The following is a 22975-nucleotide window of genomic DNA, read 5'->3' on the forward strand; positions in this document are numbered from 1 at the left end:
CACCACCCCTAAAACGACTCAACTTACCCAGAGCATTGCTTTACGTTTACTCCAGAAATTGCTCTTGCTCCCAAGTCAAGTCTTTTGTGATCTTGCAACTCGAAAGAGTGGATGCAACCGTCAAATCCTTGCGTAAATCTGTTTCCAGTCATGAGCCCAATGTTGGGTGTACCACCCAAGTAGATGTTGCCGGAGCAGCTCAAAGTACTACTAAAACCAGGAGATTCGCCAGAGTTAATGTGAGCATGGTCGACTTCGATTGAGCCTTTCTGGCCCGTCCGCTTCAAGATTGCACTGTGTCTGTGGCCATCGTCAACTCGGACTTCCGTGCTGCGGATCAAGACAGGGCCGGAACCCAAGTCGAAGCTGTATTCCAGGTATCCGTTGACAACTAAAATCGAAGATTTTACAAACAGAAACTTGACACAATGTAAACAAACCTCCTAGAGAGATATAGTTTCTTCCTTGGCCGTCTTCATTGGGGGTTTGTCCGAACCAGAAGATCAGTCCGTTGCTGGAATTAGTTGATATCTCCACGGCGATGACATCGTCTTCATCGTCTATGGGATGGTCGAAAAGGTCCCGGTTGAACTCCAAGTACCCCTTTCCGTCGAAATTGGCGTCGTTCCTTAATCTGATGCCTTGTTCACAGTCAACTCCTGAGAAACCTAGCGGACAGGTGCAGTCGTAACTTGTGGCGTTTCCATTGCAGGTTCCTCCATTGCGACACGGGACGCGTTCCTCGCATAGATTAATCTCAATCTCGCAGTCTCTTCCACTACACAAAGAAATTGAGTACTTTCTAACGGGTTCCAGAAATCTTACCTGAAGCCAGGAAGACAGTTGCAGTTGTAATCCGTTGGTGACAAAGGATAACACTGCCCTCCGTTCCTGCAAGGGCTGTTCGTACATCCAGTCCTTCGCCGGTCAAATGGAGTTGTCGGCGGGGAGGCCGGTACGTCTTCATGCGCGTATTCAACACCGCCAATGTTGTTATCGATTTCGTTGCTAAGATTGCTGCACTCAACCACGTTAGCGGCGTCTTGTGCAGATCGAATGATGTCCAAGTCAAGACCCGAGACGTTAATCTGAAACACACAATTCAATCTTCTGTTAAATTTTGATGGTACCAACCTCTGAAATGCAGCCGCTGAAACTGCTCTGCACGCCGACCTCATGACTAATCTTCATATTCTGGCTATCGAATCCTCCCACGTACAATGGCGTCAACAAATTCAGAACCTTGTGGTTGTTCGGCGAGCTTCCAAAAGCAGTGTCACCATCAACAATCAATCGGCCCTCGCTTAAAGACCTTGTGGCTGTTAGAACGTGCCACTCGCCAGGATTCACTTCTTTTTCGCTTCGGATTACTGTAGAATGACCACCGACGTTCAAAATATACTCTACGTGACGATTTTTGATGGCTAAACTGACAAAGTCCCCGTGGCCTTCGTCGGTTTCAGCGCAGTAGAGAAGGATACCATCGCGAACGTCGATCGGTTTGAACTTTAAAGATGCTTTTAGACGTCTTGGGGCTTTCGGTGTTGGGTAGGCGATGTAGGCGCCGTTGGAAAAGGCTGGTTCGTTGACGGTTACCTCTCTTTCGCACCGGCGACCGGCCATGCCCATAGGACACAAGCAGTCGAAGCCGTTTTCGTTGTCGATGCACCGACCGGAGCCGCAAGTGTCTGCAAAAAAAATTGAGAAAATGCGAAAATGGAAAAACGAATAGTTACATGGTGTGCAAGCCTCGCCCTTCAGCTTCTGGCAGGTGGGTCCACTAAAACCAGGCGTGCAAATGCAAGAGTACCCTTCAGGCGACAACGCTTCTTGACAAACCCCGCGATTCTTGCACTTATCATGCGAGCACGTCTCGCACGTTGTAATACCGTCTTTAGCTATCGCTTGCTTCATAATGTCTTGATGGTTGTAGCCGATCTTGAACCGACTAATACAGCCCACGAACCCATTGTACACCCCGACGTCGGGTGAAATGTCGTTGAAGTTAGGAACACCACCGAGGTACAAGTTTTCGGAAAGATCCAAGCCGATGTATTTGCCTTCAGCATTGCCGATGAACGGTCCTGCGCCATCAACAAACATGGTCACTGTAAAAGAAACTTTTGATGAAAGCATTAAACTAGGGTGAGTTTAGTACGTTTCTTTCTGTAGCGAAGAACTTTAATTGTGTGCCATTCGTTCAAAGACACCGGACGGTCGCCTTTGACTGTAGTGACGCCTCCGCCTAGATTGAAGCGGAATTCTGGTACGGAATTGACGAGTGCGAGAGAAATGAAGTCGCCGGTTTTATCGTTGCCTTTGTTACCGTTGTACAGAATGAGACCTAGAAAACAAGGTGAGTTTGTTGGAATCGAAGCGCCAGAAGATTACCGTCGCTGTTTTGGGGTTTGAACGAAATCTCAAAGTTGAATTGGATGTACGGATCTGGTAAAGTATTCAAGGCGATGTAACTGGTGGGAGCTTGAGTGAAGTGCGGTACGATCCCGGTAACGGTAAATACAGTCGGGGTGTCAATCTTCCTCTTCCCGTTGTTCTGGGTGCAGGTGTACACACCCGCGTCTGAGCTACTTACATCATTCAACTGAATCGATCGCTGTAAAAAGATGATCGTACCAAATCAAACTTCTTTTGCACAGTACTCACGCTATACACGTCTACGTAACTCGGCATGCTTCTTCCTAATTTAGTCCATTGGTACGTCACAGGTGGCTCTAGATCTGTTTTACACTCCAATATAACAGACGAACCTTGAGGAGCTGTCTTGACCACAAGTGGCGCTTCGTCACTTGCATTACTTCCAACCACATCGAGTTGGTAATCTTTATGGTAAACACCTTCGTGACCGGTGGCTTCGCAGCGGTAAGTACCAGAATTCTCGGGTCTCAAAGATGTTATTCTCAAAGTTCCTCCGACACTACGTACGTTACTTTCGAACCAACCAGAAAGTTTCGACCAAGTTGTAATAACGCCCGGTTCGCTAGACTGGCAGTTGATGTCGACATGTTCACCTTCTGTGTAGCTCCGTTCAGGTGGAGATATGTGAAGGGTCGGTGTTGGTACGGTCACTGAAGATGGACCTAGAGAAAATAAAGATTAGTCGTCAGAACAGCGCTTGGGATAGAAAGCAGGTGCGGAACGGGTTTTCAAGAAGTTAGTCAAAGTTACAATCACAAATACAGTACGACAAATCACAAATTAGTAAATACTGATCTAGATATACAGTACACAAAAGCGATCAATAACGTCGAGCGAAATTGTCTAGAAAGATACAAATTTTCAAAGACTTACGGAAAAGAGAAAATCAAATAAAAGTCTCATACTTCAGTTTGGTGCTCAAAAATCATTACAGCAATATAAGCAAAATTGTTTCGTTTTTAGTACGTCATTTACAAACGTTGAGATGTTAGCTAAATTCTGTTAGAAGCATTGTACAGTTGAGCAGAACGTCTCAAATGTTTTTTGTTAAATTTCTCCGTAGATATTTTTCAATTTTAGTACAGTCGACTCTCACTAATTCGAACTCTCAGTAATTCGAAACTCTTGGTATTTCGAAGTAAAAGCTTGGTCACTTGAGAATCTCTCACTAAATTGAAGTTTATCAATCCACTTTGGTACACTTGGTAATTCGAAGTTGAAACACGCAGTAATTTGAAGTTCCTACCAAGAAACTCTCAACAATTCGAAATCTTGGGGACAGCAAATGCATTAATTTGTAATATTTATAATTTAATAAGATCTCGAGTCTGAGCTTCATGACTTCAAAAAAATATGTCTAATATGTATGTATATGATACTACATTGATGTATGTAGGCTAAATGACGTTGAAATATATTTTTCATATATTATAAATAAATACATAGCGTATAATCAAAACCTTTGGTAATTTAAACTTTTTGTTTTTTCTTTCGCTAATTCGAACCTTTTGGTAATTTGAAACTCTCGGTAATTCGAAATTTTTTACTAGTCTCGCCAATTACGAATTAGCGAGAATCGACTGTATCCCTTGAAATTTTTTTATTCTTTGGCAATTTTTGGTTTACAATCTTAAGGATCTATTTAGATTCCTTAAGATCTCTGCGATATTGTTAATTGAAAAGTTCTGTATTATTTAAAAATTCGATTAAGGCGTATTTTCAAATGTATTTTTTTTACTTCCTCAGATATGAGAAACTGCATGGGTGCTTTAGATTTTTCAAATAATTTTGTTCGCCATTTAAGACTTCTGCCTTTCATTCTTGAGTATGAGACCCCTTTTAGCCCTTTGCACATATAAATCTTTGAACCAAAAACCCCATAATGCCACCATATAGCACCCCTACATTGGCCACTGACGACACGAAGAGCTAAAACAGAGAAAGCAAGACAAACCCCGTCGTATCCTGGGATTGCAGTCTTCCTCATCACTGAAATCACCACAGTCATCGAAGTCGTTACATCGTTGTGAATGCTCAACGCAAACACCGTTTCTACATTGCCACTGATCTTGTGCACAAAGCCATCGTTCATCTGACCAACCATGCAATTATTAAACTAAACAATCTCTATCACAAAAAAACAAAACCAACACAGAAATTAGTACTAAACTCCACGGAGACTCCGTGGAGAATTCTGAGTTGGTTGAATCAAAGAACAAAACGGGACATTTTCAACACGAACTTACTTGTTACTTGCAAGTCGATGTAGTCGCTTGAGGTGCCACCGTCGGTCGGGATTTCGCAGTAGTACCGTCCTTCATCCTTCGGCTGCAAGTTTCTGATGTAGAGATATTCACCGTCAATGCGTGAGAGATCTGGAAGAGGCAGACGTTCTCGGAACCATCGAATTCTGCTGATGACGCTAGGATCGTGGGCTCGGCAACGAAGAGTTATGGAAGAACCCACAGGTGCCTTCTGTTGTCGGTTTTCGGCAGTCAACGTGGGCTTATGGATGTTCTCTGAAAATACCAGTTAGAATTTCGTCTTCTGATTCCACCAGTTCAATCAAACCTTCTACAATGACGTCGGCGACTGCATCAGCTTCGCCAGCACTGTTAGTAGCCGTGCAACTATACCGTCCAGCGTCGCTCAATTGGATGTTATTGAACTGAAGAAGTCCGTCACGCGTGGTAACAGACGCTGGGAAATTGCGTTTAACTGGAAGCCACCTGATGGTGATGGGCTGTTGTCCAGTAGCACTGCACTGAATGTACGCGTTGTCGCCCGGTCGCACAACTTGGCGTGGAGGTATCAAAGTAATCCTCGGTGGTACTGTAATTATCCAACACTGTTATTAAAACTGTGACTTAAGAGAACGTCACCATTTACACAAGACATGCATGCGCTCAACTCACTGAGAACTATCTAAGTTTTAAAAACAAAACGAAGATTAAATAGTGGAGTAGAACTGGTTGCAATACTACTGAAGAATCAATTTATGGAAAACAAAATTTCGTTTTTTCTACCTTTCAACACAGTTTAGGAGCACCAAAATGTGTCGGTTCTGTTTCTACAAAATTAAAAAGATAATCTCGTCGGTGGGAAAGGAATCTTCAAGCAAATTCGAGATTTTAACATTTTTGTTTCAACAGTTTTTCCCTTTCCTGCCAACAATTCCGTGTAAAACCTCATTTGACTGCATTACTTCGGTTATCAATTTTTACAGTAATGCAAGAATTTCAGTCAGTGCTGGACACTATCAAACTGTAAGTTTCTGCTCCACTAAAACTTTCTCTATGAAAGCAGATAAAACACCGGTGAAAACACAGTACCTAGAATTGCACATATGTCTTCCTCGGCTGAATGGAACAAAGAAACCATAATTACATAAACTACTTAAGAATATAAGAAAACAACAGAACTGGAAAAAAGCCTCCAAATTGCAAAATATGAAATATGGTAGAAAACCAACTTACAAATAACGTTCAGTTGAGCTGTGACGGAGAAGACAACACGACCAGTTGACCGATCGGTACCCAAACAACGATACTCTCCTGCAGCACTTGGTTGCACGTTGTCGATGTACAAAGTTCCGGATCTCACGAAAGCGTCGCTGGGTAAAGAAGAATTGTCGGTTCTAGTCCAAGTAACGAAGAGAGGATCGTTTTCTGCAATACAAACATTGGAATACAACACTTTTAAAGGTAGCACAAAAACGTACCGTAATTGTTATTGACTTGGCAGCGGAGTTGCGCTCTTGTTCCCACAGGTGCTGTAAATTTCTCGTCGTAACTGTGGACAGCTGGTCGGGAGGGATCTGGTGGTAGATATGGACGGCGTTCGTTATTTCGGTAGTCACCGTCTGGAGGAGTAATTTCGTTGGTACCGGTTGAGTCTTCACCTAATGACAGAGGAAAGTTAGTTTAAGAAGGCTCTAGGTAGAAAAGCGGAAGCTAGGTAAGTTGATTTAGTGGATGTTATTTTCTACTCTTACCTGGTCGGCTACGGTTACCTATGTCCCCCAGTTAGTAGAAAGTAAAAATGAAACAAAAAATTGACATTAAAAATTGGTCATACAAAACGTTGTTTTTGATATAAAAATCTGTTAATTCCAGCACCAAATTAGATTTGTTTGTACTTTTAGTAGTTTAAAGTCATTTAATTAAAAATCTAGTTCTGAGTCGCTTTACCCTGTAACTGTTGTAAACGTATATGTATGTTTTGCCCTTTTTCTTAGAAAATGCAAATGATAAGAATTTGAAATTTTGGGGACAAAAGTAAGCGGATAAGACGAATCGAATAAATAGATTCACATTTACGTGACACTTCCGGTTATGTCGGAAGTAGCAGTCAACTTGCTTATTTAAACAGTAAACAGAACAGTAAACAGAACGCCCTATATTTTGTTGCATTTTTGAATTCTACAACGTGATGAAAAAAAGACGCCGATGCTACATCATATCATGTTGCAGCAATTTTTTCCCTGAGCCCAAAATTGAAAACCAAAACAAGATTTGTGCTTTTTTAACTAAGATAGAAGCTTTCTTTTATTAACCATCAAACTCTATTTAGATATACTTATTATAACAATTTTATTGTTGGAAATCATACTTTTTACAATTAATGATATTCTGTATCAAAAAAGGACAAAAAGCGCTTTAAACCAAGTTTCTTTGTAGAAAAAATTTGAATGTTGCATCATTGTAAAGTTTTAGTATTAGTTGCTTACTTATGCAGACTACCGAATGTAAAATTTTATTAGAAAAGGTTGAGCAGCTTTGATTTCTGAGATGGTTGAACTTAAAAGGACAGGGAACTTCCACTCATGGGCGCCTTTGTTTCATCACCCTGTATATGCAAATTGAAGATTACTTTCTATATACCGTACTATACCTAAAAAAAAATTATATTTGCATTACAAAAGAAAAATATTTCCATTAACATTTTTGAGAATTTTTTATTTCTATTAGACCACCAAATTTGTTTATAAAAGATCCACATAAAATTGAATTGTCACCATTCCAAATCATGCTTAAAAACAAAACAGTAAAACACTTGTTTTTTTCGTTTTTTTAGTAAGAAATAGGTGTCCAATAAATACAGTTAACGCAAAATGTTATTGTACGTTTATATTGTGCTTATTTTCCAATTAACGCGGCGATTTTGAAATAGATTATAGGGTACTTATATAGGAAAGAAAATTTCATTTTTATTGTGCAATTTTTACAATTTTGAAAATTTGCATACGCTTATAGTTGACAAAGCTCTAGAAGCTGACGCACAAAATTGTTTGTTATCACGGTTTGGTTAGCGTCGCGACACCTAAGAAGTATAATTTTTAGAAATTTTTGAGTTTTTGCGGAAATATTCGCGAAATCAATTTTTTTTTCAATATAACTGTGATACAAATATCTAAGTTTTTATTTTAAATCTAATGCAAATTGTATTTAAAATACAAAACATTGTTTTATCAAGTTATTAGTTTTCAAAATAATGACAGCGCAGCGACAAACTACGTTTACACCAAAATTTCACAAGTCACTTCATCCACTCTTATAAAGGTTAATTTTGATTAACACGGGCATGTTGCATTTTATGGACACCAGAAATCGTTAATTAACATCGAAAAAGCTGCAATTTCACCAAGTAAGACTTTTGCTACAATCTAAAGCGAACCAAACGACAGATGTTAATTGTGACACAAGATGCTGACAGATGGGTGTAAACGTAGTTCTCAATTTTGACGTAATGAAATTGGAAACTAACTTGATAAAACAGCATTTTTTCCTCAAATTTAGAAGACAATTTGCATTGAATCTAAAATAACAAATGAGATATTTTTAACACATTTATATTGAAAAAATAAAAATAAAGTAGAGGTTGATATCACAAACCCTCACAATTAACTAAAAATTACATCTTTAAGGCGTCGCGACGGCAAAACTATCAGTGATAAAAAACAATTTTTTACGCCAGCTTCTAGAGCTTTCTCAACTGTGAGCGTATGCAAATTTTCAAAATTTTCGCTTTAAAATTAAAGACGATTTTGGGGGTGGACACAAGTTTTGCCGGACCCTGTATAACCCTTAATTTGGATGTAAAATCTGAAAATGCAATAATAATGGTGTTCCATTTTAAATATGTAAGTAAGTTGACTATTACTTCCAGCATAACCGGAAGTGTAAATATTGTCATTCGATTTGTCTTATTCGCTAATTTTTGTTCCTAAAATTTCAAATTCTCATTTTTTGTAGTTTATGAGAAAAATGTCAAAACGTATATACACAAGTGTTTATAAATGCTTCAAACATCATGAAATGTTAAAGAAATTTGCCGCTCATTACAAGCGTGGGTTTCGATTTGTCAACTGACAATTGCAGTTAACCTTAAACTTGAAGCAAAGTAAGTTTTGAGAAATAAACTCTTCTAGTTGTGGTTTGAAACCTGAAAATCAAAAACTTGGACACAAAACCGTACCTAAAACGTCATTGAAGTAATAACTAACATTAAAAATAATTTTCAAGATAGTTATATTCACTATGAAAACAAAGCGGCAAAATAGTGTACGACAGGAATTCCAAAGCCACGCTTGATACTAGAAACATTTATAAACACCTTGTACGTATATAATAGTTAAAGGGTTAATAAATCTTTTTGAGTTGAAGGTAAAGACGGGAAAACGGTGATCACAGAGGACAACAAAGACAGTACAGAAGAAACTGAATAGGCTGAAAAACGAAACTTGTTTGAAAAAAGATATAAAAAGATAGATGCAACAAAACATAATAATTAAAAAAAGTTGCACTAAATGAAAAAAAGGAAGGAAAAAGAACTGTAATTCAGGCCGCTTTAAGAAACCAGCTTTACCTCCAACATATTTTTTTTTAAACAGCAATTATTGATCATTAGTATCTACTGTGAGAAATCTGTACATTTCGGTGCTGTTGCGTGTTTTCTTAAACCAACACCTTTTCATTTAACATTAAAAGAACATACCCACGATGTCCCCACGACTCGGTATGCTATGGATCGCCAACTGCACCCGTTTCTGCGCAACGCCAGCATCGTTGCGAGCTTCGCAGATGTACAACCCTTGATCTTGTTGTGAGAACCTGGCAATTTCCAATACAGCTACGCTTCTACTAGACGACTCTGGTTGTCCTGGAGCGCTGCAACAATTTCTTCACTAACTGAACGATTAATAAGGACCCAGCACTCACAGAGTTCTTGAAGCATCGAGCCGCGTCCACTGCACTGTTGGTGATGGAACACCAGAAGCGTGACACTCCAATCTAACATGCTCGTCGCGTCGCCTCATGATTATGTCTTCGTTCGGTACTGTCCACACTTCCGGACTTACTTGTACCACGATATTGGCGATGGCGGTGTCTTTACCGGCTTCGTTTTCAGCCACGCAGACGTATTCACCGGCTTCGTTTTGGGTGATTTGTGTGAATCTAAGGGTACCATCAGACATCTTCTCGATATTCGAGCTCAAAGGTCGTCCGTCACTTCTGGTCCATAAGACCGTAGGCGAGGGTATGCCAGCTTCGATTCGGCAGACCAGAATGGCACTGTTACCAGCGGTGATGGTCTGAGTTGCGCTAGGATGGATAGAAAGAATGGGAACTTCGAGACGATTCACCTCCACGATGGAAGACGCTTGAGCTAAGCCGCGACTGTTGGAGGTGACGCACACGTAAACGCCTCGGTCTGAAATCTGTGCGTTTCGGATGTACAGAATCGATCCAGACTGGGTGATATGAGACGGTAGTTCGGATCCGACTCTTGTCCATTTGACTGTGGGTGTGGGAGTACCGGTGGCATCGCAACGCAGTTCCGTAGACGATCCTTGAGAAATGGTGATGCGCTCAGGAGTGACTTTAGCACTGGGCGCAGATGAGCTAAAACAAACCAATCATTCCAAATTTGAACACTCAAACTAACGTACCCTTGAGATTCATAGATTCTCACTTCCGCTGTTCCCGTCGCGGTTTCTCCAGTAGCTGTAATAACTGTACAAACGTAAATTCCGGAATCTTCAGGATTCGGCGAGTGTGCTGTTAAAACATCTCCACTGGCAACAAAACTGTAAGGAAGAGGTCGACCGTTCTGACGCGACCACCTGATATCCGAAGCCCGGTCAGATTGACATCTTAAAGAGAAAGTCTCTCCGCTTGACCCTTCATGGTACGCTGGTGAAATTTCCACTGTGGTAACACCACCGTCGGTGATTTCTCTGATGTAGACGTCCACATTGGAAGTATGACTTCCTGCAGGATTTGTAGCAATGCATTGATATGCACCTTGATCAGATCTTCGAGCTTGAGGAATGCGGAAAAGTCCGTTTTGGAAGTAGTGCTAAAAGTTATATTATGAAAATTTCGTCTGGGAAGAAGGGAGAACTTACGTTAGGGTTCAACTGCTGGCCATCAAGTCGGATTAAGCGTAGAGTTGGTTCAGGATTGCCTGTCGCGACGCATTGAATTTGAACCAGTTGACCTTCTTGGACGTCCACGAATGGAGGAGTTGTAACGACTCGTGGGGCTTCTGGAGTTGACGCTGCAAATACATCTTACTGTTAATAAAATGATTCATAAATTTACCGCATGTTAAGAGCAAAATAAGAATCACAAGATTTGTGGATTGTCTTTAATACAGTTAATATTTTCATTCTCTTTAAATCCACCGCGGACGAAATGACACTGGAACTTCAACAGTGTCACAATATGTCATCCAAATTTTCGTAAAAAGTGAAATTACTATTCCGGGAAAAGTGAGGATGCGGAGCAATGGAGACTATCACGTCTGCGCACAGTACACCGACGTTCCTTTAATAATACCACTGGTATTTCTAATTGTTTTGGTTTACTCCTTCATTTTACTATTGATACGAGCAACTGTGGGATGACATTCAAGCAAATTAAAAAGAAAATAAAAAACCCAGTGAAGAGACAACGTTACCTGTTTGATTGAACGCATTTGGTAACAACTCTGTCAGCATGAAAGGAAGGAGCATGAACATTTCTGTAAGTGTTAAGATAAGCGAAGAAAGACTCACCTCCAACCGTCACTGTAAGATCTTTGGTTTCAACAGAGTACCCATCGTAAGCCTCGCAGATGTAGCGTCCAGAGTCGGAAGCAGTCAAATGGGTAATAACCAGAAGACCTCTTCCATCGTCAACAGCATGAGCGGGTAAGTTATTACCATCCTTGGCCCAATGAATTCTAATGGGTCTTGGTCCCAATAAAGATCTAGCTTCACAGTTAACTCTCAGTTCGCTGCCAACCTTGTAGATTTCAATGCGTGGAGCTACGATGGTAATCTCCATTGTAAGCGGTCTGGGAGTTGTGTACGATCTTGGTGTAGTGCTGATGACAGTACCATTTCCTTCTACAAGACGAAAGATGAATTACATCACTGGTGACTACTGATGAGTTAAGACAAAGTTAAGAACATAAAATATTAGTACTAGTGCCACAACGACACAACGTTATATTGTTAAGAATAAGACAGGTCCACACCATAACGTACGGTACCTATAAGAACCACTACCAAAAACGATGAACAGTAGAAAACAAGAAGCGATCGAGTTGCTGGATAGTACCCAAGTACTTAAAGAAGACAATGCTTCTTCAAGGACTCAAATTTCCAAGTATTTTTGAAAGTGACACTACTTTAATAACTAAAAGCAAACTATACTTGGAAGGATACTTTTTCTATTCTATGTTTTGAAGACATTTCGAACCTGGATTTACCAGCGACGTTACCGAGCCTATAACTGTACCATCAAGGGTTTCAATAATACACTGTATGCGATGCTCGTAACAATCATTTACTTTAAAATACCATTTTGCACTGCCAGTTTTCAGCTCTTTCGCAGAAACCGGTCGTCCGTTGTCACGGAATGTGACATTCAACTTTTCCATGCTCTTGTACTTACAAACGAATACAACCTCCCTTCCCACTTGTGCTTTTACTTGCGACGGGGAAATTTCCAATCCAGTCGTTCCACTAGCCTCTAAATTTGTTAAATCACACAAATCAATAACTTAATGCTAAGAGAGGTGTTAATGCATCACTGGCCATCATCAGTGAGCTTAATTCGGGATAATCCATTGATTTAGTGTTAATAAAGTCATGCAAATTTTAGATTGTACCCAAAGCAAACAGCTATGCTCATACAGGGGAGAAACACATCAAAGTCTTTTCCGAGTGGAAAGTTCAGCGACGGCTTTTGATGGTTTCTTTTGTGCGAAAAGCAACGACCTTATCAAAATTACGTGAGAAAGATCGAGGCATTGAGCTATTCCTTACTAGAAATTTAAGTAAAACAGCTCATGATTTTGGACCGTTCTCATGTAAACAAACCAACTTCTTCAAACAACAAAAGTGAATTCCCGACTTTTCAATCTACTACTTCCACTATAGAATAAAGTGCTCTTACCGTACTCGCACTGTCTTCCAATAAAGCCCGGCGAGCAGTTACAAACAACGCGGTTGTCTGGCCCCAAGTTGCAACTTTGTTCATGGCTGTTACAAGGACATCTTGAACAAGATCCCAATGGCCCGGTGCTATAATCATTAGTGTCCCTGTAATATCCAGTGGCACAAGACTCGCAAGATGATCCTCGGTAACCTGGAGGACATCTACAAACTTCAACTTCAATAGAGGCGGGTTGAGGAGTCAAAGTATTCTGGTCAATAGCGGTGTCTAACGTTACATCACTTATATAGGCACTTTCGGTGTCGCTAGACTGTTGAGCTCTAATTAGAATAACATCAATATTCGCTAACACAGTCATTATGTCTTCACGAGTGGCTGGTCTTGGGCCTTGGTTGCTATCGAGGCGTTGCCAGTTGGCGCTCGGGTTCAAAACCACAGAAACTCTCTGAAATTTCAACTTGAAACAACACTATTTCTTAGTGCAATACTAACGTTCTGAGTGTCGGGATTTTGGCCTTCCGGATTACTCCAGTAGATTTTCACACCGTTACCCATAATAATGATATCTTGATCCGGTACGTGGACAGCTTGTGGCCTTTGCGTGTACCTCTGAGAAAACTCCAGACGCCCGCCGTAGGATTTTATTTGGTTTCCGGTGTACTTCCTGGGAAGCGACCAGTACCAGCGTCCCACGTTGCTGGGTCTAAAGGTGTAACCAATTTCGTTCATGAGAGAATTTATTTGGAAGTCGGTGTCAATGCGTTGCGTCTGGTGCCTGAAAAAGTTTTATCTTACGTTTTTTAAGACTGGTAAGGATAAAAACTTACTGATCGGTTAACGTAAATCCATGCCGCTCGGCATCGATGAACGTTGGAATTGGTTCGTAGAAGAAGTTACCTTCGCGACATTCTGTTGTCACTCCGGAACAGAAACAAGCTTGACAGCCGTGGATGTTGGTTGAGCTAAGTCCGAAGGTGCCCGGGCGGCAACGGTCGCAGTAGTTTCCTACCACATTTGTCTGAAAATAAAAGACAAGTGAAAATTTCTTGTATAACTCTCTGGTTTCTTGAGTTTGAGACTCACCTTACACTGACAAGCTCCGTTGCGGCACTCGTTTGACACAGATCCCACCTGATTACATTGACAAGGTTGAGTGTAGTCGCCGAATCTGCATGGAATCTTCTGAGACGGATCGCCTTCATAACCAGGAAGACACTGTTCGCAGCTTTCGCCAGTGGTGAAGTTTCCACAGTTCTGAAATAACTCCACTTAAACTGTCCTCTTGATCTGAAGACAGTACTTACGAAACACGCGCCTGTTTCTGGGTCACATTCCCTGGAATTTCCATTACAACTGCAGGGTTCGCAAAGTCCCAAATACAGTCCTTCTTCTGCTCGAGTGTAACCAACAGCGCAGTCTTCACAAGATAGACCTGTGTAGCCGGGAGGACACAGACACTGTTCTACTGCCAAAGCACGCTCGCTTGATCCAGTATTGAACTCATTTGCAATATCCAAAGACACCGAAATTAATCTAAAAAAGTAATATATTTCGATCAGTAACTTAGAGGTTGCAGATCATGATAACACTTACGCAGATTCTCTAGTGTTGGTGTTGTACGTCGCTTTGATGTAAATAGCGTCCAGATCAGCTAAAGCCATCAGGAGATGTTCTCGATCGGCTTTTTGACCATCGCTGCGTTGCCAGAACTGTTCCAAGAGGGGAACGGAGAAGGTTTGTGCATTACCGGTCGGTTGTGCTTGTTCGCGGGCGTAGTACAACAAGATGATTTGATTAGCCTGTGAAGTTTTCCTCAAAAAAGTCTTACTACTGTTAAAACTACTTACGCTGACGAGTTCAACATCTGCGGCCGAATTCCTAGAGCTCTGTCCTCCAGGCAAAGGAACGTAACGCACAGTATATCTAAGAAAGCCGCCATAAGAAGTGACTTTGTCTCCCAAGTACCGTGGAGGAAGAGACCAGTAGTGAACATTCGGACTGGAGAAACTGCTGTAAGCGATTTCACGCCGCGATGAGTCCAACGTGATTCCTTCTTCTATGGGTCTTTCGCGGTGTTCGGTGTCGATGAGTTTGAAGCCGTCACGAGAGTTGGTGAAGTAAGAACTGATCTGAAGATGGTGTTGGTTAATGTTGGGCTAGTTGCATGATCGGAGGACAAACCTGATCTCTGAACCAATTTGAACTTGTGCATTGGCTGGTGATGCCCATACAGAAGCATGCAATACAACCAAACTGATTATCTCCGCTTAGGTAGAACGTGTTGGCCTTACAGGATGCACAGGTTGGACCATCGACATTGTCCTTAGGTTTAGAAATAATTTTTAAGTCATGGGTTACTTCTACGTGGATTTGGAAAGGTACAGCACATGTGAAATGAAGTCTAAAATATACAGGGTGTGTTGCAACGTACTACACATCCTGTATAATTGCAGTGTATTCTACACTAAATCAGCGTTATGATCTAACACTTCAAGAATATTAAAGACGAGGAAATGTTAACAAACCAAACTATAGTACTATAAAAAATCCGACATTTTGAAACTTCAAGTAGGAAAAATCAAACTATAGTATTAATACAAGTGTTACCACAAATGAATACATGAACACGAATATGTTTCGTCATTATAGAATTCAAAAGTAGGAAATAATAGTTTAGAAGCTGTTTGTTTACATAACAGTGTGTTGTAGTCAATTTATAATACTCAGTTAGGTCTTTTGTACATTCGCGGCGTACAAGTCTTGGACAACATTTTTTTCAAAAGTTGAGTTGTGTAAAACAGGCTTTTAAAGTAGGCATAATGATAATAATAATTATTATAGTGTTACGAGAAGATTCTGGAAGCTTCGAGCGCCAGCGCTGGAACGTTCCGCTCTGCTCTAGAGCGAGCGATTCGTGGAATAATTCTTATTCATACGCGGAACTCCCGAATATTCTCGCAGCGCTCCAGCATTAGGCTAGTGGTAGGGGAATATCTGTATATAGGGGAGTAGTGATAGGATTGTAGATAGTCTAGTATTTGGAAATCCTGAAAAGTGTTGTAATTGTGAAGTACGAGAGTGTTCATAGTGCACAATAAAATTGTTATTGTTACAAGCGAGACTTTTGATTTTTCGGCCAACGCGACAACTGGTGTCAGAAAGTGGGATCCCGTCCAGCATTGTGATCGAGAAAATTCTGGAATTTTCGATCGGAAAATTCGTGACATTACCGGACTGTGACATTGTTACTTGATTGTGGACAATTTTTATGCCTGTTCAAACCAGACAGCAAGCCGCAGAAATGGAGGCGCTGCAAGAATTGATGGCTTCGATGATGGCGAAAATGGACACACAACAAAAATTGATTACGAATTTAGAAGAAAAAAGACAAAGAGAAAAACTGGAAGAAGAAGAACGAAGACAAAATGAAAAACATGAAACAGAAGAAAGAAGACAAAGAGAGAAACTAGAAGAGGAAGAAAGAAGACAAAGAGAGAAACTAGAAGAGGAAGAAAGAAGACAAAGAGAAAAACTAGAAGAGGAAGAAAGAAGACAAAGAGAGAATGCAGAAATCTTGAACCAGCTTAAAGATATGGAACAAAACATGAACGTAACTATTATGGTTAAAGTCGACGAAATTCAAAAAGAGGTAACAGAGCGGTTAGGAGGCGTTGAGGGAGAACTACAAGGCGTCAAAGAGGAAGTGAAAGATTTGGAGCGATTCAAACAGCAGGTGGAAGACGAGTTACTGCGCTTAAGGCGTCAAGTTCCAAATAGGACCGGCCTGACCACAACGAAAGAAATGAAACCCCCGACTTACGATGGGTCGACTTCACTGGATAATTACAAGCTGCAATTCGAAGTGGCGGCCAAACAAAATGGATGGTCGGAAGAAGAAAAATCCTCATTTCTGATAGTTTCCTTGAGAGGGGCGGCTCTGGACTTGCTAGAGACAATTCCAGGTCGAGACAAAGAGCGGTACGACCAGCTGATGGCAGCGTTAGAGGCCAGATTTGGAAACCAACACCTGCAGCAAGTATACGTCTCAGAGCTCAAGACGCGGCGGCAGAGAACTGGAGAGTCTCTGCAGGAATTTGAGGCAAGCGTCAAGCGCCTTGTTTTGCTCGCCTACCCTTCGGCTCCGGCGAATTTTGTGGAACAACTAGCTGTGGATACGTTCCTGCAAGGGATTCGAGATCCAGAAATACAAAGAACGGTCCGACTGGGCAGCTATCACTCCGCAAAAGAAGCTCTGGTGCGCGCTCTAGAGGTGGAAGCCGTTTTCAAGAGCTCTGTGAACGTCCCCGATTACCGACGAATTCGAGGTGTGGGTATTGACGAAGAAGAGGCAACACCTACCGCTTTCGTCACGAAAGCCGAGCTAAACGACATCCTCAAGGAAAACAGGGAGCTACGGATGGCACTGAAGCAGCGAACTAGCCAGACCTGCTATCGTTGCGGAAAACCAGGCCATTTTAAACGTGACTGTAGGGTTGTTCTTAGGAACGACCAGAACGGTCCCCAGTCACGTCCTCAGCAGTCGGAAAACTAAAGCCCAGCAGTGTCAAGGGGCACACACTGGCTGGGGAGAGCACAAGCCCCAAAGTTATTTCCGTTATGCGTTTGAAGAGGAATTTTGAGAGTTTGATAATTGAAGGAAGTGTGAATGGGAGAAAAGTGAAGATGACGGTCGACACCGGAGCCATGGTTTCCCTTGTGAGAAAGGACATGTTGGACAACAGGACATCTCTGGAAACAACGAGTGCTATTTTAAAAACAGTCACGGGAGATGTCGCCACAGTAAGTGCCGAGGCAGAGGTCACGGTCCAGTTGGGAGGTATGAAGTTTCGGCATCGGGTGCTGGTGGCAGGAATTGAGGATGAGATGATCCTGGGAATGGATGTTATTGGACGACATGGGATTTCCTTTAATCACAACGAGAAGATCCTCAAGATTGGAACCGAAAGCTTTGTGTTATCGACCCCAGAAGTAAAAGAAGATGGAGTGAAAGCGTTCGCCTGTGAAAATACTTGTGTGGATGGGAACAGCGAGAAAGTGATAAGTGTGCGTTTAGGAAGTAACTTTGGGAGCTGCGTTGGAATGATTGAACCAACTAGAGACATGACAAAACCAATTCTTGTTGGAAAGACACTAGTAAAAGTGACGAAAGAAATACCTGTGCGGGTGGCGAATATCAACCCTACTCCAGTCACGATCAAGAAGGGCGAACTAGTTGCTGTGTGTGTTCCGATCTCCAGAATAAGTGACGCACAGCCATCAAAGAAAAACGTGAAGACCGTGAAAAAGTTAAAGCTGGAGGTAGACACGAGTGACCTTTCTGAAGAAGAGGCTCTTAAAGCGCAGGCTTTCATCAAGAAGAATAAGGACGTGTTCGCCGTTGAGAATGAACCATTAGGAAGAACGAACATCGTTCAACACAGAATCAATACGGGCGACCATCAACCCATCAGACAGGCACCGAGAAGGTTACCGTGGGCGAAGCAAGAGCAGGCCGAACAGTTGGTAAAATCCATGCAAGAAGAAGGGATTATTGAAGAATCCAACAGTCCTTGGTCTTCGCCGGTTGTGCTCGTAACCAAGAAAGACGGTAGTACAAGATTCTGTGTGGATTACCGAAAACTCAACGATGTTACCAAGAAAGACAGTTTTCCATTACCCCGGATTGACGACACTCTCACAACTCTGTCAGGGTCGACGTGGTTCTCAACCTTAGACCTGAAGAGTGGATATTGGCAAGTGGGACTTCATCCCGAAGACAAGGAAAAGACAGCGTTCTCCACGGGAAGTGGCCTGTACCACTTTACGGTTATGCCTTTTGGGCTTTGCAACGCACCCGCTACATTCGAAAGACTAATGGAATGTGTGTTGCGAGGATTGACGTGGACAACTTGTCTGGTTTATTTAGACGACGTTATGGTCATGGGTAAAAACTTCGATGAACACCTGAAGAACCTTCAAGAAGTGGTAGACCGGTTTAGGGGTGCCAATTTAAAACTTAATCCGAAAAAGTGCCATCTATTTCGGAAGAAAGTGGAGTTTCTGGGGCATACGGTGTCATCTGAAGGAATCAAGACCTGCGAAGATAAGATTCAGGCGATTAAGGAATGGCCCAGACCCAAGGACAAGCACGATGTGAGAAGTTTTATTGGACTTTGCACGTATTATCGGCGGTTTGTAGAAGGTTTCGCCAACATTGCTGCACCTCTGCACAAACTAACGGAAGCAAAGGCATCATTCAACTGGACATCAGACTGCGAAAGCAGTTTCAAGCGGCTGAAGTTAGCTTTGTGCACTAGCCCGATTTTGAGCTACCCCAGGACTCATGGAAAGTTCGTCTTGGACACAGATGCCAGTAACATCGGCATTGGAGCGGTGTTATCGCAGGTGCAGGATGGAGAAGAGAGAGTGATCGAGTATTACAGCAAAGTGTTGAGCAAGCAAGAGAGAAATTACTGCGCTACAAGAAAGGAATTGCTGGCCGTTGTAAAATCCGTAGAGCATTTCCACAAATACTTGTTTGGCCACGAGTTCTTGATAAGGACTGATCATGCTGCCCTCACGTGGTTACTACAGATGAAAGACGCCGAAGGACAAGTGGCTAGGTGGATTGAGCGGTTGCAGCAATACCACTTCAAAATCAAACATCGACCAGGAAAGCAACACAATAACGCTGACGCTCTCTCTAGAAGACCTTGCAAGGATTGCAAGCAGTGCGCGAAGATTGAAGGGCCATTGCCGATAAACAGGATGGTTATCGGTTGTGATGATGACTGGACTACGGAGAATCTTCGGAAGGATCAACAGGCGGACCAGGAAATTGGGCCACTGCTGGAGTGGAAGGAAGCGGATAATGGAAGGCCGCGTTGGGAAGATGTCTCGGAAAAGAGTCCAGGGTTGAAGGCGATGTGGGCGCAGTGGGACTCACTGCGAGTAGAAAATGGGGTACTGAAAAGGGCTTGGGAAAGCGCAGACGGGAAGAAAGTAACCTCCCAGTTACTAGTGCCCAAGAATAGAGTTCCCCAAGTACTCAAGGAGGTCCATGACGGAACATCAGGCGCTCACTTCGGAGTGAACAAAACCTTAAGTAAGATTAGGCAGCGGTATTACTGGGTTGGCTGCCGGGAAGATGTCGAACGATGGTGTAGGAGATGTTCAGTTTGTGGGGCGAGCAAGGGACCTCGAACGCGAACTAAAGGAGGCATGAAACAATACAACGTGGGAGCCCCGTTCGAGAGAATCGCTCTAGATGTGGCCGGGCCATTTCCAAAAACTGATGACGGCAACAAGTACATCTTGGTTGTGCAGGATTATTTCAGTAAATGGCCGGAAGCGTATGCCCTTCCCAACCAAGAAGCCACTACAGTAGCTCGAGTCCTAGTGGATAATTTCTTCAGCAGGTTTGGAGTTCCACTCGAAATGCATTCCGATCAAGGAAGGAATTTTGAGTCTGGCGTTTTTCAAGAGATGTGTAAGCTGCTGGGAATTAGGAAGACTCGAACCACACCCTTGCACCCGCAATCCGACGGCATGGTCGAGAGATTCAATCAGACGATGGAGGAACATCTGTCCAAGGTAGTGGAAGAGCACCAGAGGGATTGGGATCGTCGACTGCCCTTGTTTATGATGGCCTACAGAGCTGCCATTCATGAAACCACGGGAGAAACACCAGCGAAGATTGTGTTTGGAAGAGAGCTGCGTCTCCCTTGTGATCTTCTGCTTGGTTCGCCTGGGGCGGAGCGAAGGGAAGTACCGGAATTCGTCGACAACCTGAGGGAGACCCTACTGGATACACACCACCTTGTGAGGCAGAGGATCAAAATGGCTAGTGACAGAATGCGGTCCCGATATAATGTGACGGCTAATCATGAAGGATTCAACGAAGGAGACTTGGTGTGGTTATTCAACCCTCGACGAAAGAAGGGCCTATCTCCGAAGTTGACACCTACATGGGAGGGACCGTATAAGGTGATCAAGCGGATCAACGACGTGGTGTATCGGATCCAACGCAGCGCCCGTTCAAAGATGAAAGTGGTTCATCTAAATAGGCTTTGTAAATATCACGGAGAATCAGGTGTTTGGTCTGATCGGGACGATCAGAACTAAGAGGGGGGCAGTGTTACGAGAAGATTCTGGAAGCTTCGAGCGCCAGCGCTGGAACGTTCCGCTCTGCTCTAGAGCGAGCGATTCGTGGAATAATTCTTATTCATACGCGGAACTCCCGAATATTCTCGCAGCGCTCCAGCATTAGGCTAGTGGTAGGGGAATATCTGTATATAGGGGAGTAGTGATAGGATTGTAGATAGTCTAGTATTTGGAAATCCTGAAAAGTGTTGTAATTGTGAAGTACGAGAGTGTTCATAGTGCACAATAAAATTGTTATTGTTACAAGCGAGACTTTTGATTTTTCGGCCAACGCGACAATAGGTTTAACCAATGACATTAATAAAACAAAAGAAAAAATGACATTGATGCATGGTTTGAGTTGTAGACTACTTATACAGGGGGTGCCCCAGAACTCGCGCCCCAGAGAGCAAAGGAGGGTGCCGACAGCAATACAGATGGTAAATTTCAAAACAAAAATTGTTTAATAGTATTCGAGAACGGATAAAAATTATTAACCAATCCCAAAAGCAAAAGTGGAGTATTTTAAGTAATATTTATCTGTTTTTTTTTTTAAAGTTGCAATTCGGCTTTCTTTTAAAGAATACAAATACCATTCGTGCGAGTCTCCAAGAAAAATAATAAATTCATTTGTTTCTCGTTTTGGAAAATTAACAATTATATTTATGAAATAAAACAAAATTGTTAAAAAACCAATAAATTATAAAAATTAAATGCGGTTCTACGTTAAAAATTCAAAATACGTTTTTTGTTCATTTTCTTTTTGTTAGCAAAAGGAAAATAACAGCAACCCAAAATAGCAGTTAGTGAGATAATTTTGAAGTTCTCCAGATACTAAGATTTGTAAATGTTATTTCAAAACTCACGGATGTATATACAGGTGTCCCAGAACTTAATAGTTTAATAGTATTCGAGAAAGTATTAAAAATTAACAGCCAATCCCGGAAGCTTATTCTAGAGGTGGAGTAAAAAGCATTCTCAATTTCCTAGACAACGAGAGTCTGACCAATAGACCGATGTTACCGATGTTCAAATTCAATTCAGCTTTCGGATTGGCTACCGTTTTTTGTCTTAACTCGATTATTTTTTAAGCTAGAAAAATTTTGGTTCGGAATTGTTGCCTCTATAAGTTTTTTTTTCTCTGGGTCACAAGTTCTGGGACACTCTGTATATATCAAAACCTTATATACATTTCTGTGTACGGTTACCATGCCTTCAGACACGAGGAATAATTTCTACAAAAAAAATTTGAACCCTTGACATAGTCAATTTGGACATATTAATGCCGAAATAGACTTTTTACGCTTCCCAAAATTTCATCGCGGAAATTATTTTGAATTTCACTTATTTAATTGTTATTAACACCTCGCTACGTAGAAAAATAGATCCGCAAATAATTTACATTGTCATCTTGTGTCCACTTTCTAATTCGCAGTGAAAAAAAAAAGCGAAAACAAATTTTTGAAGTTTTTTTTTTCTCTTAATATAACAACATTTCGACAAAATCTGGGATGACATATCAAAAAGTACGATAAATATGAAAAAAATAACAATTATTTTTGTTGTTACATAGTGTAACGGGAGTGTAATGTTCATCTGACCAATGGATGATAGTAGGTATGTGTCCATAGTTACCGATTTTCAAATTTTGTTCAGCTTCGGGATTGGCTACTGTTTATTCGTCTTATTTTATTGTTTGAGTTTAAAAAATTTGGTTCAGAATTGTTGCCTCCATAAGCTCTTTCTCTCTGGGGCGCGAGTTCTGCGACACCTGTATAGCGCAAAGCACATTTACATTGTAGGCATAGACTACTTCTTTTAATTTAATAATAATTAAATGCCTGTTATTGGTAGTTATCAGTATCCTAAGTAGTTCAAGAGTTTGCCTTTTTGCCTGAGTTACAATGTCGTTTAAAAGATGTACCAATTTATTTAAGCCGTCCCTGTAT

The 22975-nt window shown here is 41.7% G+C and overlaps 1 protein-coding gene across 4 annotated transcripts in view; it reads right to left on the bottom strand.

The window, feature by feature from the left end:
* The window catches only part of trol (terribly reduced optic lobes), a 218836-nt gene that overhangs the window by 1557 nt on the left and 194304 nt on the right, over positions 1 to 22975 (bottom strand). For 2 of the 4 annotated variants that reach the window (XM_088037882.1, XM_088037879.1), the window contains 27 exons: positions 15066 to 15206; positions 14732 to 15013; positions 14478 to 14683; positions 14189 to 14417; positions 13968 to 14138; positions 13712 to 13902; positions 13377 to 13659; positions 12885 to 13329; positions 11498 to 11830; positions 10847 to 10998; positions 10388 to 10797; positions 9657 to 10340; positions 9433 to 9605; positions 6431 to 6448; positions 6158 to 6337; positions 5913 to 6104; positions 5008 to 5268; positions 4683 to 4955; positions 4391 to 4528; positions 2665 to 3098; positions 2392 to 2614; positions 2159 to 2344; positions 1737 to 2108; positions 1135 to 1688; positions 826 to 1088; positions 441 to 778; positions 28 to 391 (listed from right to left, as the gene is read on the bottom strand). In XM_088037882.1, coding sequence (XP_087894008.1) covers positions 28 to 391; positions 441 to 778; positions 826 to 1088; positions 1135 to 1688; positions 1737 to 2108; positions 2159 to 2344; positions 2392 to 2614; positions 2665 to 3098; positions 4391 to 4528; positions 4683 to 4955; positions 5008 to 5268; positions 5913 to 6104; positions 6158 to 6337; positions 6431 to 6448; positions 9433 to 9605; positions 9657 to 10340; positions 10388 to 10797; positions 10847 to 10998; positions 11498 to 11830; positions 12885 to 13329; positions 13377 to 13659; positions 13712 to 13902; positions 13968 to 14138; positions 14189 to 14417; positions 14478 to 14683; positions 14732 to 15013; positions 15066 to 15206 — 7496 coding nt within the window. The remainder of the gene's footprint in view (positions 1 to 27; positions 392 to 440; positions 779 to 825; positions 1089 to 1134; positions 1689 to 1736; positions 2109 to 2158; positions 2345 to 2391; positions 2615 to 2664; positions 3099 to 4390; positions 4529 to 4682; positions 4956 to 5007; positions 5269 to 5912; positions 6105 to 6157; positions 6338 to 6430; positions 6449 to 9432; positions 9606 to 9656; positions 10341 to 10387; positions 10798 to 10846; positions 10999 to 11497; positions 11831 to 12884; positions 13330 to 13376; positions 13660 to 13711; positions 13903 to 13967; positions 14139 to 14188; positions 14418 to 14477; positions 14684 to 14731; positions 15014 to 15065; positions 15207 to 22975) is intronic. The other 2 variants (XM_088037880.1, XM_088037881.1) reach the window with 2 other exon arrangements.

Source organism: Gnatocerus cornutus, chromosome 5, assembly GCF_029298725.1.
Source record: "Gnatocerus cornutus isolate USDA-ARS CGAHR chromosome 5, icGnaCorn1.1, whole genome shotgun sequence".
Lineage (NCBI taxonomy): Eukaryota > Metazoa > Arthropoda > Insecta > Coleoptera > Tenebrionidae > Gnatocerus > Gnatocerus cornutus.